This window comes from Hippoglossus hippoglossus, chromosome 5, assembly GCF_009819705.1.
Source record: "Hippoglossus hippoglossus isolate fHipHip1 chromosome 5, fHipHip1.pri, whole genome shotgun sequence".
NCBI lineage: Eukaryota > Metazoa > Chordata > Actinopteri > Pleuronectiformes > Pleuronectidae > Hippoglossus > Hippoglossus hippoglossus.
The window spans coordinates 1416475-1433434 of NC_047155.1; the positions used below are offsets into that span (position 1 = coordinate 1416475).

Sequence of the window (16960 nt, forward strand, 5' to 3'; positions counted from 1 at the left end):
TTGCTGACCACACAACATATAACCTCCGAGTGTCTCTGCAGCACCAGTGTTGGTGATGTTCTGCAGCGACTGAGGTGAGCTCTGTTTCCACTGTGCTCTCGTGCCACAGTGGAAGTTGATGTGTTTGATTAATGAAACAATAATGTCATGTTATTCCTTCTTCCTGTTCCTCTGACAGCTGTGAGCTGTCCTGTGCGTTGTCCTGTTTCTGAAGACGTGCTCACACAGGCTACTTTGTGGTTTTACTGGTGTGTTTCCTTTAGTTTAACGTGGAATCTTTCCTCTTTGCAGGATATTGTTTATTTCGAGTCCCTGATCACGACCGAGTCTCCTCAGACTCCTCAAACCTCAGATATTAACTATTTGAAAAAGCAGAAATGACTGAAAGCAAATGTTTATGCAGATGCTGTTTATAAAGACCTTGTTTATATTTTATAATAAATTATTAATTCTCAATCATCTTGTTTTTAAGGCAAAAGCGTAAAAGACAAAGAGAACACAGTGAAAGTTATTAAACGAGTACACTTAATGTTCAATTTAGTTCATTACTGCAAAATATTATTTAATAACTGTAATATTTAAAATGAATTCACTCAAATCTGTGTCTTTCAGGCTGATGCCCTGATCCTGAGGTGAAGAGCCAACATATGTTTCTTCCTGTTGAAAAGAAATTAACATTCTCAACTTTTAATTTACAGAAACAGTTTCTTCAGATGATTGAGTAGTTTAAAGGTGAGACGCTTCCTTCACTGACGTGGTTTTTTATGCACTCGTCAAGTTTTAAAGTTTGGCTTATTTTTGCTTCCACGTTTTCTTTCAGACAAATGCAACATTTAGACATTTAGATATTTGTTTGACACAATCTATCATCTATATATATATATATTTATATATGTCTTTAATGAGATGTTTGTTCATATATTCACAGTCTTATTTATAGAGTATTTTATTCTTACAACCGTGGGGAAATGTAGATATTTATGACCTGTTCACTGTATTTTTTTATTAATTGAGTGATAAAAAGAGATGCACAAAATATCCACTGTCAAGACCTTTGACTCAAGAAAGCAAATAAGATTTTATAAGAAATAAGAATTTTGAACAAACTCCTTTATCCAATGAGCTGATTTCTGTTTGTATTTAAATGATCTCATTAAATGATTATTTGCATATTTAAAGATAACATTTCAAAACTTGTATAACAAAAAATAATTGTGTTCATATAAATAACTGGTGAAGTTTCATTGTGAAACCTGTTTGTTAGAATTGAATCTATTTTCTTAATATTGAGCCTTGTGTTGAACTTGGATAGATAATTACTTTCTGAATAAAAATTAAATAGTGTTCATCGTGATCATATTTAAATATCATGTAGCGGATCTGACTCACTGTCATAATGTGATTCTCTAACAGGACATGATAATGATTTAAGTTTGGAAGCTTATATTGTATTAAAACATATAATTAGTAATGTTTTTAGAATGTACAGCACTTGTTTTTAAATAGAAATACATCCAACTTAAACTGTCAAACTGTCCTTAGTTTAACAAACATGTTGTTTTTACTATGATACTGACAGAAATATATTCTGTGACTTTCCTCGTCAATAACACGATATTATAATAACTGTAATGTTTTCTCTGTCATCAGATCTTCAGACGTCAAGAGATGAACTCGTCATCCTCCAACGTGACCGTGGTCATCGAGTACAGAGACTCCTTCACCAAAGCTGTGGCCAAGAACGTGCTTGTTGTGGTTTTCAGCATCTCCATCAACTACATCAATGCAGGTCTCATTCACACCTTCTGCAAACACCAGGTGTGATAATCCTTTCACGAGTGTAAACAGAAATCATTCAGTGAATCATCTGCAGCTCTGGTCACACGCATAGTAAGACGTTTTCATTTTAAATCTAAAAGGATCTAGTAATTATCCCTTTTCCCAAGGACACCCCAGAGAGAGCGTTTCATGTGACACTGGACACGTGTGTGCTGCTGTGAAAAGGAAACAGATTGTGTAATCTGCAGTAGATGTTTACAATGTTCTGCTTTGACTGAAATTAGATGAGTCACGACTGATAAGAGACGATCAGGAAGTAATGTCGGTGACTGTGTCGTCACTTCCATCCACACACAGCCCCGGAGATTTCAAACTAAAACGTGGCTTCTCTGTTTTAGAAAAGTGTGGATGTCAGATATGAGCGTAGAAACAGGTGGTCGTGTGGGTGGAGCCTCTTTAGGACTGACTACGATCAAGTGAAGTATCCATCATGTCATTGTCACTTCCAGGCAGCGCAGTCAACTTTATCCTTATACGACAATAGAGGAATCGTGTTATTTCTGTGCGTCAGCTAACCTGTACAGCTACATTCATCTGGAAATGGCATATTGTTCTGGTTTTCATTCTAAGTAGCCTCAATAATTAATGACAGGAAGATGGTGACGCCATTCTGTCAGTGCAATAAAACCTTTGTGAACAATTATCAAAACTCCTGAGAATGTTAAAAACACGAACTGCGGTTCTGTCTTCCTATATTGCTGTACGAGTTTTGGACATTTGTATGGCGGTTTTGTTTTTCTTTGTTTTTCCAATAATAACAAAGTGCTGATACCGATATTGGTTAAGTATCTGACTCAGACATCCAGAGTTTGCAAAGGTCTTCAAACCACATCCTCCTTCACATGTTGTTTTCTCTCATCTTCCAGATCTTCTACACGAATCCTCGCTACATCCTTTTCATTCACCTGGTCGTCAATGACATGATCCAAATGACGCTGACCGTCACCCTGTTCGTTATCAGCTACACCATCTACAAACTCAGCGTCTCCGTCTGCTGCACCTTCATCCTGATTGCTCTGCTCACCACTGAAAACACCCCTCTGAACCTGGCCTGCATGGCGGTCGAGTGCTACGTCGCCATCTGCCTCCCTCTTCGCCACGTGCAGATCTGCACCGTCAGGAGGACTTTGATGCTGATTGGTTTAATCTGGGCGACCAGCATGTTGTCAGTTCTTCCTGATCTTTTCATCACCTTGGCCACAGAGCCACTGGACTTCTTCCACTCCAGAGTGTTCTGCCTCAGGGAAACCGCCTTTCCAAATCCCCACATCCATAAGAAAAGGGATACCACTTATATTATTTATCTGGTCATAGTTTGGTTCATCATCGTTTACACCTACTTCAGAATAATGTTCACTGCTAAAACAGCTAGCAAAGATGCTAAGAAGGCCAGAAACACAATCCTCCTCCACGGGTTTCAGGTCCTGTTGTGTATGGCCACGTACGTAGAGCCACTGTTAAATCAGGCTCTCCGGCAACGGTTTCCTAAGAACTACACTGACTGCCTCTTTGCTACTTATATCATAGTCCAGATTCTGCCCCGGTCCATCAGTCCAATCATCTACGGCATACGAGACAAAACGTTCCGGGGGTATCTGAAGAGGTATCTGATTTGCAGAGTGAAGCCACAGTAAGAATCAGGTCGTGGATGATTTCACAACCGAGAATTACAGGCTCGCAGTTCTTCGCCTTCACATCCGTCCATACGCATGATATATGTAGTAAAACCCTAATTAATAAAAAGTATTTTGACTGACTGCTAAACCTGGTAGGTTATGCAGATTGTTTCATTTATTATTTGGGTTGGGTTTATTTTGTACTTTATGTTCAAGTATGTATCGTGTTATTTAAGTTAGTAATTTGTTGTCCTTTTTAAACGTAGCGACTCACCTCGCGTAAATGCCTGTAGCTTTCACGGCACGGACAGATGTAATATACACACCAAATCCCTCGCTTCCGGTCCGAGCCGATATAAAACACCTGCCGTACAGCTGCGTCTTAAGGATGGTAGCAGCGGAAACGACAGGACGCCAGCTGCATGGCGATTCCTTACCTTACGGACGTATTTTAATCCTCGTTTAACAGCCCTCGCCGAGCGGAATGAGGTAGGAAGCAGGTTTTATTCACTTTGCTACAGGTAGCGCGGAACGGGAGTCGCTATGTCACATTAACCCGTCAAACTTGTCTCACGTGGTTATTTGTTTGTTCATGTCTTTGTTGCAAACCGTGTCCAACTGATAAGGGAGAATACCGATCCCAGCCAGTGGCATTATGTTGACACCACAAATAACCCAGCCGATCATGCATCAAGAGGGCTCCATGCAACGCAAATTCTGCCCTCAAGCTGGATCCCAGGACCCAAGTTTCTCTGGGAGCAAGAGGTACATCCGACATTAAATCCATTAACTGAACTGCTCGTTGGTGACCCAGAAGTTAAAGCAGTTTTTGTGTCCGTAACCAAGGTTAATGACTGCCCAGACATCCTTCATCAAATGGGCCAGTTTTCTTCTTGGACAAAGCTTCTCAAAGTGGTCGCAAGGATTAAGAGGCTTGGATTAAAAGGAGAACACAGTGAGCTTGTGACTATCAAAGAACGAGAAAAAGCTGCTTGAGTTATAATCAAACTTGTTCAACAGCAAGCCTTTGTTAAAGAGTTGGAAATGCTCCTAAAGAGTAAGAGTATTTCAAGATTAAGTTATCTCTTTCCCCTTGACCCGATCCTACATGATGGAGCTCTTTGTGTTGGTGGAAGATTGAAGCAGTCTTCTCTTGGTCACGAACTAAAACACCCAATAATTCTTCCAAAGGAGAGTTCTATCACCGCGCTGATTCTGCCTCATTGCCATATTAAGACCTGCCATCAGGGCCGAAGCCAGACTCAAATGGAACTCAGAGCAAATGGATTCTGGGTTATTGGTGGGAGTAAGCTAGTGGCCAGGCTGGTTCGTGATTGTGTGCAATGTAGGAAACTTCGACGACCTACCGAGGTGCAACGAATGGCTGAACTTCCCAAAGAGCGAGTTGAAATTTCAGACCCCTTTGCATATAGCGGAATGGATTGCTTTGGCCCATTTCTTGTCAAGAAGGCTCGCAAGGAGTATAAAAGATATGGTCTAATATTTACTTGCCTTTCTTCTAGAGCAGTCCATGTTGAGATGCTGGAAGACCTATCAACTGATGCATTCATAAATGCCTTTAGGTGCTTCATCAGTATCAGAGGAGCTGTCCGACAACTTCACTGTGATCAAGGTACCAACTTTGTCGGTGCTAGGAATGAGTTGAGAGGAGCTTTTAAACAATCTGACACTAAGCAAATAGAACTCTTCCTAGCTGAAAACCACTGCGAATTCGTCTTTACTGCCCCCTCTGCAAGCCATGCAGGTGGTGTGTGGGAGCGCCAAATCCGGACCGTTAGGAGCGTGCTGAATGCTACCCTTGCACAATGCTCCGGTCGAATTGACGATGCTTCCCTCAGAACTTTGTTCTATGAAGCTATGGCCATCGTTAACAGTCGCCCCCTTACTGTGGATGGAATCAATGATCCCAAGGCGCTAGAGCCATTGACTCCCAACCACCTCATCATGATGAAGTCCAAAGTCCCTTTGCCACCTCCTGGGAAGTTTGTTAAGGAGGATCTGTATGCAACAAAGAGGTGGCGAAGAGTCCAGTATTTGGTTGAACAGTTTTGGAGTCGGTGGAAAAAAGAGTATCTCTTGAACATCTGTAAGCGACAGAAATGGCATGTACCACAACGTAACCTGAAAGTAAATGATATAGTCAGAGACGATAACCTCCCAAGGAATCAGTGGCTACTAGCACGAGTGGTTGAAGCAATTCCAGACAGCGACGGTCTCGTTCGTCGGGTCAAGATTCAAACAGGAGTGCGGAAAGCAATGAAAAGGCAAGGTCTTTCATCCAAACCCTCATTCGTCGAGAGACCCGTCCAGAAACTGGTGCTCCTCCTCGAGAGCAACTAGTATAAACATGCTGCACATAGATAATATCACATGCATAACATCCCAAGATATTTTACTGTAAAGGGCAATTAGATATGGCCGAGAAATCCTGTATAGTACAATTGGTTGAATTGTTTATATCAGGATTTGGTGGGAGTGTAACTGACTGCTAAACCTGGTAGGTTATGCAGATTGTTTCATTTATTATTTGGGTTGGGTTTATTTTGTACTTTATGTTCAAGTATGTATCGTGTTATTTAAGTTAGTAATTTGTTGTCCTTTTTAAACGTAGCGACTCACCTCGCGTAAATGCCTGTAGCTTTCACGGCACGGACAGATGTAATATACACACCAAATCCCTCGCTTCCGGTCCGAGCCGATATAAAACACCTGCCGTACAGCTGCGTCTTAAGGATGGTAGCAGCGGAAACGACAGGACGCCAGCTGCACGGCGATTCCTTACCTTACGGACGTATTTTAATCCTCGTTTAACAGCCCTCGCCGAGCGGAATGAGGTAGGAAGCAGGTTTTATTCACTTTGCTACAGGTAGCGCGGAACGGGAGTCGCTATGTCACATTAACCCGTCAAACTTGTTTCACGTGGTTATTTGTTTGTTTAGCTGATGTTTAGGTATTTTAACGGTTGTATTTGTCTTTTATTAAATGATCCATCCACGTCACTAGTGTGTGTTTTTATTCCGTATCTGGCCCTGCAGGCGTGTTTTTTAAACTGCTCTAACATGACAACGTCTGTCAGAGTGAATGTTGGTTTCAGATTGAAACTAGAGGTCTGTGCATGATAACCTGAACAGCTGATCAGAGGTATTCCTTTGGTTTCTGGTCCAGAGAAGAACGTGTTAAAGCTTGAATTTACAGAACCAATCTGAACACCACCTGAAAATATGTTAAATGTTTCCCTGTAACAGAGAGTTGCAGGATCCTCACATCGTCACCATGAATTCCTCCTCTTACAACTTTAATGTGACGAGTTATCGAGACTCTCAGGGCACAGTTGTGGCCAAGAATGTGTTCCTTCTGGCTCTTGGTCTGACCATCAACTACATCAACTGCACACTGATTCACACCTTCAGGAAGCACCAGGTCAGAATCCTTATAATGTCTTTTATTATTATTATTATTATTATTATCATGATCATTGATCTTATCAGGGACTTCAGGTGGAAAGAGAAACTAACAGGAGAGTTTCATTGACTTCTGTTTCTTCTCCTCTCTTCCAGATATTGTACCTGAATCCTCGTTACATCTTATTCATCCACCTGGTGTTGAACGATATGATCCAGCTCACTGCAACAATCAGCCTGTTTTTCTTTAGTTACGTCTTCTACGAGATCCAAGCGACGCTCTGTTGCCTCATCGTCTCCCTTGCCATCTTCACCACCCTCAACACGCCATTGAATTTAGCTGCCATGGCGGTGGAGTGCTACATCGCCGTCTGTCTACCGCTGCGACATGCGGAGCTCTGCACCATCAGAAGAACATAGGTTGGATTTGGGCCATGAACATAGTTTCTGCTCTGTCAGATGTGTTTATCGTTCTGGCAACACAGCCTCTACAGTTATTTCATTCTACTATTTTCTGTGAGAGGAACAACCTGTTCCGACACCCTGTCAGTGTAAAGAAGAGGGAGGTGTCCTACATTATCTACCTGATTGGTGTTTGGTTCACGCTCCTCTACGCGTACTTCAAGATCTTCCTTGCTGCTGAAGCTGCTAAAGGGAGTAAATCAGGGGATGGAGATGCAAAGAAGGCAAGTAAAACCATCCTGCTCCATGGCTTTCAGCTGCTGCTGTGCATGCTCACCTATTTAGCCCACGTTATAAGGAATGCCCTGTTGAACTTGTTCCCCAAACATTTTGTACACGTGTTCTTTGTTTCTTATATCATCATTCAGGTGTTACCCAGATTTATCAGTCCGATGGTTTATGGGCTACGAGACAAGACGTTCAGACAGCACCTGAAAAAGCACCTGATATGTAAACTGAGATCAACCATCACACCGTGGTGAAGTTCATGTTGCTGTGCAGACACATTTTAAACAAAGACTGAGAAGATGAGAACAAATACATTCTGACTTTATAACGTCAGGAAACATTCAGGAGTTTCTGTCTCAGTCTCTAGTTTCAAGTCTTCTTCAAACAGCTGATGTTCATTTAGTGAATTATGATCATTTAGAGTCAAACAGACCATAAAGCACCGGGTGTGTTGGGGGGGGGGGGATACCACAGTGTGATTGACAGCTAGCACCATCCAATGGGTGCAGGTGTCAGGTGTAGGTGGGGGTGCAGTAGAAATGTGCATCTTCACTTGCCTCACGGTTCAGTAACGAGTTAGCAGTCAACCAGTCGCATGCACCACGTCAATGCATCTCAATATAACAACATGATTATTATCTAATTATGAATCCAATCCTCAGTCATTACTGCTTTTTCATCAGCACAATCAGATAAATCTGAACTCGTTCGTTTTCTAGAACGTGCTTTTAAAAGTATTATCGACTATTACTGTTGTGTGTTCCGTACAAAATAAGGTTTTCAACTCAGAAATCAGACGACAACAGACATCCGTTCAGTTGAGACCTGTGTGCTGCACCTATAACACTCTACTGAGGCCACCCTTCACTGTGTCAGGGTGCCCCCCCCCCCTCTTAGCAGCACCACTGCATTGAGGTGCATTACTCCGCTGGTCAGCAAGTGGTTCTGCTCCTCTGCTCTTTTCTAATCACTCAAATGTAGAACTGATCTTTATAAAAACCTGCAGAATTCAGATTGAGGTTCATACAAACATGTATTTAGTCGTTAACGGAAGATGTCGGATCATGAATCCTGATGTCCTGGTCGTACACGTGTTGTGTTGTGTTGTGTTGTGTTGTGTTGTGTGAGGCAGTTGAGCTGCGTGCGCACAACATTTTAAAACTTTTTGTGTACGTGTTTAAATACGTGTCTCATAAACACTAGAGCAAATAAAAGAAACACAAAGTAACCTACTCTACGTGTCCTAATAATTTCCGATGTGTGTTTATCGTTAACGTGTGAAGTGAGCGCAGGTCAGGTGGGAGTGAGGAGGGAGGACACATTCAATTAATTACCCTACTGTCATCACCAGGGACGACATGACAGCTCCCCGCAGGTGAAGCCAAACCATCTCAAATGCCCCCTGGTGGCTGACTGCAGTACATTTCATAAACCTGCCTCCTCCATGTTAGCAGATGGGACATGGACCAAAAGAAGAAATCATAGTACATATAAATAGTGATATAAATGTTTCTCTCTCATGGTTCCAGAGTGGAAACTCGGTGTAGAGCAGAGTGGAAACTCGGTGTAGAGCAGAGCGGAAACTCGGTGTAGAGCAGAGTGGAAACTCTGTGTAGAGCAGAGCGGAAACTCTGTGTAGAGCAGAGCGGAAACTCGGTGTAGAGCAGAGCGGGAACTCGGTGTAGAGCAGAGCGGGAACTCGGTGTAGAGCAGAGCGGAAACTCGGTGTAGAGCAGAGCGGAAACTCTGTGTAGAGCAGAGCGGGAACTCGGTGTAGAGCAGAGCGGGAACTCGGTGTAGAGCAGAGCGGAAACTCGGTGTAGAGCAGAGAGGGAACTCGGTGTAGAGCAGAGCGGGAACTCAGTGTAGAGCAGAGCGGAAACTCAGTGTAGAGCAGAGTGGAAACTCGGTGTAGAGCAGAACGGAAACTCGGTGTAGAGCAGAGTGGAAACTCGGTGTAGAGCAGAGCGGAAACTCTGTGTAGAGCAGAGCGGAAACTCAGTGTAGAGCAGAGAGGAAACTCGGTGTAGAGCAGAGAGGAAACTCAGTGTAGAGCAGAGTGGAAACTCAGTGTAGAGCAGAGTGGAAACTCAGTGTAGAGCTTCATTAAGCTGAGTGGAGCAGCAGATTCAGTTCATCACAGAGACACATTGTCACTTAACATATTCAAATAAAAAATAAAAATATTGATCACAGTTGTTTTAAGGCACAAAGTTTAAACTGCATTGTTCTTGTTTTCTGTCTTTCTAAGAAAGTTTCCCAAATGTGAAAATGTTCCTTTAAAATACACACAACATGAACACAACATGAACACAACATGAACACACAATAATCCCCAGTGTCATCTATCAACTTATATAAAGTCCTGACATCAGCACCTGCAGCAGATGTTAACCAGGTGCTGATGTGTGACGTCCTACTGGGTATGATCAGTGTTTTCATGCCTACTGACCTGAATACTGACTCATCGTGTGTGTGTGTGTGTGTGTGTGTGTGTGTGTGTGTGTGTGTGTGTGTGTGTGTGTGTGTGTGTGTGTGTGTATGTATTATGTATTATGTATCATGTGTGATGTTCTTTCTTCTGTTATTTCCTTTATTTAGATTCATTATTGTGGATTTTCTTGAAGTTGTTGTCGCTCTGTTTACAGATTTTCTGTGAAATGTAATTTACAGGATAAAGAGACAGTTGTTTTTCTAAAGTGGTCGTAGTTCCTGTCTTTAAAATATTTATATTCTCAGACATAAAGCAGCTGTGGGTTTAATCTGACTCTTCGCTCTGAAAGAACTGAACCAGCTTCAGGACGAGTTGAAGAGTTTGTGACACATTAGATTTAGATAATTACTTGTTGTTCTGTGCAGTTCAACATTTCGTGGCATGTTTCCTAGAACAGAGTTTACTTTTAGAAAATAATATTCTATAGAATATGTGACACTTTGGAGCTCACAGAATAACCTTCAATATTGTTTTTTGTTTTTTCAGACTCTGCCATTCCAGACATGAATGTATCATCTGTTAATGGCTCTTTTGTCGTGAATGCGACGGAGCGAGACACCTTCACCTCAGCTGTGACTAAGAATGTGATGGTGACGGTGCTCTGCATTTCCATTAACTACATCAATAGTGCTCTGGTTCACACCTTCAGGAAGCACCAGGTCTGTTCCCACACAAAACTCAAACAGGATGAATGGAAACTGACTCTTCTGAAAGAAATCTGTATTTTATTTAAACGAGTCATTAGTCATTTTCCAGAACAGATTATTTAAAAATATTCAGAAGATAAAGAGCAAATGTATTTGAAAGCGTATTGTCTCATAGAGAACAAACTGTGGTGAAGAACTTTATCTGAAGTATAATTTAAATACATGACAAAGATCTGAGCACAGTTACGTTCAGGATCACTTTCATCCGCCCTGAAGAGCAGCAGCTTTAATGTCCCTCCAGAGGACAAACTGCTGAGACGGTGAGAACCAGCTTCATGTTTGGTTTAGAGACAGAAAGAGACCGTATGCCACACGTGAATATCCAGGTTCAAAGGATTTAATCAACCGAACAAAGGGAACAAAAAACTGTAACAATTTCTCTGAGAAAAATAAAATTGCTTCTCCAAAGCAAAACTAAATAATATTATGTTATTAATTGGATTCCTGTTTTTATGCCTCAGTCATATTCAGCAGCACAACTTTGTCATGACCTTATCAGACTTGTTCTACTGTTCACAGATATGGGGTAAATATGGTATTATTATCAAAAATGATAAGAATAATAATAAATGAGAAACTAGTAAAAAATAAATAAAATAATGAGAAGAAGCTACGGTGAAGAACTGAAATTATTAAAAAAGGAAATATAAAGTTGAAGGTGAGTTCAGATTCTCCGGGAGCACAATAATAAAAAAGTGTGTTTAAGAGATTTAAGAGCCTCACAGATCTCTTCAGGGTCTCGCCCCCCCTTCAGAAAGTTACCAAATATTTGAGTTATATTGAAGCTATGAGTTTGTTTCTGTGACTTGTTGAGAGTCACTTTTATTCTCCTGCTGTTTTCCCCTCACAGATCTTCACCTCGAGCCCTCGATACCTTCTGTTCATCCACCTGGTGATAAACGACATGATGCAGCTGGCCCTGTCCACCCTCCTCCACATCATCAGCTACGCCCTGTACAAGATCAACGTCCCCTTCTGCCTCGTCCTGCTCATCGTCACCATCACCACCACCCTCAACACCCCGCTGAACCTGGCTGGAATGGCGGTGGAGTGCTACGTCGCCATCTGCATCCCCCTCCGCCACGGTCAGATCTGCACCGTCAGGAACACCTACGTCCTGATTGGTCTGATCTGGGCTGTGGGTGCTCTTTCTATCCTACCCGACCTCTTCATCCTCCTGGCCACTGAGCCTCTGCAGTTCTTCCACTCCAGGGCGTCCTGTGTCAGGGACAGGGTGTTCAGGAGCAGCTACAGCCTGAAGAAGAGAGACGCATCGCACATCGTTTGTCTCGTCTTCGTTTGGCTCGTGCTCTTCTACACGTACCTCAGGATTCTGTTCACTGCCAAGGGAGCGACTGCAGACTTTCAAAAAGCCAGAAACACTATTCTGCTCCACGGCTTCCAGTTGCTGTTATGCATGATTGTTTATGTGAGACCCATGTTTGAACAATGTCTGCTCTACCTGCTGCCCCAGAACTACTCCACCATACGCTTTTCCTCCTACGTCATTGCCCAGATCCTGCCGCGCTTTGTCAGCCCCATCGTCTACGGACTGCGAGACCAGCTCTTCAGGAGACATGTGAGAAGGTACCTGCTGTGTAAAGTCAGTACGAGCAACAACCAGCGGAAACACGTCACCGGGCCAAAAGTGAGGATTCAACTGAAGTGACAGCTTCACAGTCACAAACCGCAAACGTCTAATATCAATATCCAGCAGAGAAACCACGTGTGATCAGCCATTTGGTTCTAAATTCTTCTGATTATGTTTTCACTTTTTAATATCTATTAAATCATCAGACTAATACAAATAAAATCAACAAATACTAAAACTAACTTTTAGTGAACATTTCCAAATTCTTCAGGTTTCATTTGAAAAATTCTAAGCTACAACATTGTTGAGTTAAAATATGAGTTATTAACACCAATCGATGGTTCTGGAAGCCGAGGATCATGGGTAATATCCAGCGTTTGTCAGTGAGTGGGACGACACAGTCAGAGCTCCACTTCACAGACTGACACACGGATTCTTCTCCACATGAAAACCACCAGCGCACAGTGAGGAGCTCGCTAGCCGGTGGAAAGGAAGCTGCAGCACACTCGTCTTTACAGATTCTTACTTCTTGACGCTGCTTGTTGTCGTCATGGCTGAGGCTGGGACACGATCAGAAAAGAGAACCGCAGAACCACAAAAAAGATAAAAGGGGAAAAGATAAAGCAGGAGAAAGGATTCAAAACAGATCCGGACTTCTTCCTCCTACACAAGTCGTCTCGTGTTCATTGTGTTTGTGAATTGTGTATTTGTTCCCCTCCTTCTAAAAGGAGGTTTTTACTGCAGGAGACGCTGGGAACACAACTGCTTGACAAACATGAGAAGTTCCTCGTGGGGGCTTTAAATAAAACGTCTCCTTAGACTGTTACATATTGTCATGGACATTTTTCATTTTCAATAAAAAGATTTCAGACCAATGGTGAAATTGAGTAACTGAGACAGTAACTGACGGATTAATCACTAAGTAGACCGACCCAATGGGAGGACAACAGTGTCCCCGCAGGAGGCCACGGTGCGTCCATCACTTCATGGAGACACTGGTCTCAAGTCAAATCAAGGCCATAAACATCACAGGATAAATAAAAGATGCTTCGATCTCACTGACGTCAACATAACCGTCACAAGCTCCTCCCTCCGGCATTACCATGTTTTCCTTTTCTCTGATGAACTCTGACGTGTTTATAAAGACCGGTGTGAAGAGACGTCTGCCGTCAGCGTCTGACCTGGACTCAGGTAGGAACAGGACAGGGGGGGGGGTGAGGCAGCTGCAGACTGCAACTCTCTGCTGAACCACTTTACACAGTTCAGTTCAAGATTTAGTTCAATGTCAATGTTTTAAAAACATTCTTTACATTGCTAGCTACTCTTTTATCAGGAAGAATGTAAACGTGAATATCAATAATAATTAGAGATAAATCTTAGGAGTTTACAGCCTGTGTTTCCGACTGTTGTGACTGTTGTATTTGTGTTGACACTTCATTTAAGATGAAGCTCAGTATGATATTGTTGTCAGTTGCGTTTCTATTTCATGTATTAAAACTGCATGTTTTAGCAGCTGATTGGTCTTATTAATGTTAAACTGTTTTTATAATAAACTAATGGACATGAATAATATCATGTTCACGTTTAAAACCCTTTAACGTATCAGCTTTAGTTCGTATAAATGAAATAATAAACACCAGTGCGTGTTGTATGAGTCGATGCTCTTGTCCAACAGGTAGTGAAGGAGACAGAAAAGGCAAAAGGTGAAAAGGGAATAATGGCAGAACGATGAAAGTCATAAAACTCAAATCAAGCAGAGCTCTCATTGATGTAGGAAATATTTTGATCTGAAAAGTGAATTTCAGTGTCATTGTTTTCAAATTACCTGAAAAGAATAAGATATCAGATTCACATGAACTTGATTATTGAATTTCTTTTACATTTGAGAGGAAAAACGTGATATTTTCTACAGACAAATAAAACTAATATACCTTTTATTTGCTTTTGAGGTTTTTAAAAACTTGGTCAAACTACTTCATGTGCGTCACAAAGCTGCTGTTTTAATGTCATTTCCCAGCTGTTGACTGTAGATAGATTGATCCGGCTGATTCCAACATGTCTGCCTCTGTCTGTGCCTCAGGTCTCAGTCGATCATGAGCTCGTCAGTGGCTCCAGGAGGCAACAGGAGTTTTCCTCATCAGGTGAAGCATGAAAATGTTGTTTATTTTGATCTGAACATTTGTTTTTGATTCATTTTTAAGTTTTAAAATCTTGAAGCTGTTTAATTCTTTAAGACCAACGCAAATAAAAATGTAGGAAAGTTAAGTTTGCCACCATCGTGTTCTCTTCATCAAGTCCACATTTGAAATGAAGTTAAAGAGTAAACTCTATTGACTACTTGTAAAAACTGTTATTTTGATGTAAACTGACAAGTTATTAATACGAATGCACATAAGATACAGGAGATTAAATTGAATTTGAATCATTACCTCAACCTGCTTAAGCTGTGTCTGTGTGTGAGTGTAAAAGAGAGGATGATGCTGCTGACTCACAGCCTGTTGCTGCTCATGAAAAACTAAATATGAACCTGCTGCAAGATGAAACTCTGAAAGCAGGTCAGCTGATAGAAACACAGAGAAGGATTAGGATCTGCACTTTGAGGACTCTGTGTTTCTAAAAGTCTTTTCTGTCTCTGCTACTTGGCGCCCCCTGCAGCTGAATCAGGTCACCTTCACCAGAGACACCTTCACCTCAGCGTTTGTGAAGAACCTGATTGTGTTTGTGTTGTGGCTCATCCTCAGTTACATCCACAGCACCTTGGTTTCCACGTTTTTCAGACACCAGGTACAAACACACGCACACAAACAATAGAACAGACTCAAAGGGATTTTCTATTCTTCAATCTGAACGTCTGTCTTTGAGATGTACGACAGACAGAAACATCAAATCCTCACATTTTAGGAGCTGGAAACACGAAATATTTTAATATCTTTGTTTAATAAAAGTGACATGAACCTTTAACTGAGTGTTGAAAGCATTGGCAATTAATCTTCTGTAAATTAACTAATCACTTTATCAACCTTCATAAATATAACATATATTACTTCAGTATTTTCCCTTTTCTGTACTTTTTAAAAGATTAAAAATTCATTGTTTGATCAATATATCACTGGCAGAGTAACTGTTGATGAAAATAAATGTTAGTTGCAGGCCTTTGTGCACTATGTTCAATTCATATTTGATATTGTTGTATTACAATTATTTCATTTACACTCAGAGCTGTTGCTGTTTCCCCCCCCCCCCCCCTCTTCACTTGTCTTCCTCCAGACCTTTTACGAAGACCCTCGTTATATCCTCTTCATCCACATGGTGATAAACGACGCCATCCAGCTGACCGTCACCGTCACACTTTTTGTCTCAAGCTACATCTTCTACAAGATCAACGTGTCTTTCTGCTGCCTCCTCATCCTGGTGGCCGTCTTCACCACCAGGAACACCCCGGTCAACTTAGCTAGCATGGCCATTGAGCGCTACATTGCCATTTGCAAACCTTTGCGCCACTCGCAAATCTGCACAGTGAGAAAAACGTACAAGGTCATCGGGGTGATTTGGTTTCTGTGCGCGGCTCCAGATATCACAGATCTGTTTGTGACTCTGGCCACTGAATCCCTGAGCTTCTTTCATGGGTCGGTGTTGTGTTTGCGCCAGAACGTGTTCAAAGACCCGATCCTCGCGCTTAAGAGACAAGCGTTTGACATCATCTATTTCTCCTTTGTGTTTCTGACTCTGATCTTCACCTACTTCCGAATACTGTTTGCAGCGAGAGCCGCGGCCACAGAGAAGATGTCGGCGCAGAGAGCCAGGAACACCATCCTGCTCCACGGCCTCCAGCTGTCCATGTGCCTGCTCTCCTACATCTCCCCCAGTGTGGAGCTTGTTCTGCATCTCATCTTCCCCGGTCGAATCCGGGAGATCAGATTTGCAAACTACCTCATCGTCTACATCCTGCCGCGTTTCCTGAGCCCCATCATTTACGGCGTGAGAGACAAAAAGTTCAGGAAGTACTTCAAGATGAACCTTCTGAGCAACAGGTGCCGGGAGAAGCTGAAGAAAGTGACACCACAGCACTAACAATGATTATACAGCAATAAAAGTGGAATTTTGTCAGACTGAATAAAAATGTCCACACTGTTGAATCATACCCTCTGGTTTTTAATGGCTTCATTAAAAATGTAAAATTAACAACGATGTTGATATTTACATTATAGCAAAACAACGTCAGACTGACAGGCCGGAGTCCCCGCCTCCCAATTTATAACCTCCACCAAGCAGTCCAATGACAGGAAACACCATCTGAAACTAGAAGGTCACTCGCTGAGTCAGTCGTTTTCCTGCCAACTGACAAACAAGTGCTGATGAAAACACAACCTCCATTGGCGTAGAGAACAACAGCTTGAGGTGTTGATGCAAAACATTACCATGTCACAGTGAAGATGACCTTTAGTGACCTTGTGCCAAATATAACGTATTCATGAAAACGGGACGGAGAACATAACCAGCGCCTGTGGTCCCGTCTGCTGCCGGCGCAGAGGCACAAAGAAGAAGAGATACATTAATATGAACTTATTAATACAATCAAGGAAAAAGCTGTGGAAAACTTT

The 16960-nt window shown here is 42.0% G+C and overlaps 3 protein-coding genes and 1 pseudogene across 3 annotated transcripts; all 4 read left to right on the top strand.

The window, feature by feature from the left end:
- The first annotated feature begins 1668 nt into the window (after positions 1-1668).
- LOC117761162 (odorant receptor 131-2-like) lies at positions 1669-3473 on the top strand. Its single transcript, XM_034584823.1, has 2 exons — positions 1669-1818; positions 2706-3473. The coding sequence occupies exons 1-2, from the start codon at positions 1669-1671 to the stop codon at positions 3471-3473; spliced, it is 918 nt and encodes a 305-aa protein (XP_034440714.1).
- A 3276-nt stretch (positions 3474-6749) lies between these two features.
- Positions 6750-7821, top strand: LOC117761163 (annotated as a pseudogene).
- Positions 7822-10564: 2743 nt separating this feature from the next.
- Positions 10565-12442, top strand: LOC117762194 (odorant receptor 131-2-like). Its single transcript, XM_034586718.1, has 2 exons — positions 10565-10720; positions 11619-12442. The coding sequence occupies exons 1-2, from the start codon at positions 10565-10567 to the stop codon at positions 12435-12437; spliced, it is 975 nt and encodes a 324-aa protein (XP_034442609.1). The 3' UTR covers positions 12438-12442.
- Positions 12443-14320: 1878 nt separating this feature from the next.
- LOC117762191 (odorant receptor 131-2-like) lies at positions 14321-16466 on the top strand. Its single transcript, XM_034586712.1, has 3 exons — positions 14321-14500; positions 15015-15143; positions 15627-16466. The coding sequence occupies exons 1-3, from the start codon at positions 14453-14455 to the stop codon at positions 16428-16430; spliced, it is 981 nt and encodes a 326-aa protein (XP_034442603.1). The 5' UTR covers positions 14321-14452; the 3' UTR covers positions 16431-16466.
- The last annotated feature ends 494 nt before the right edge of the window (positions 16467-16960 follow it).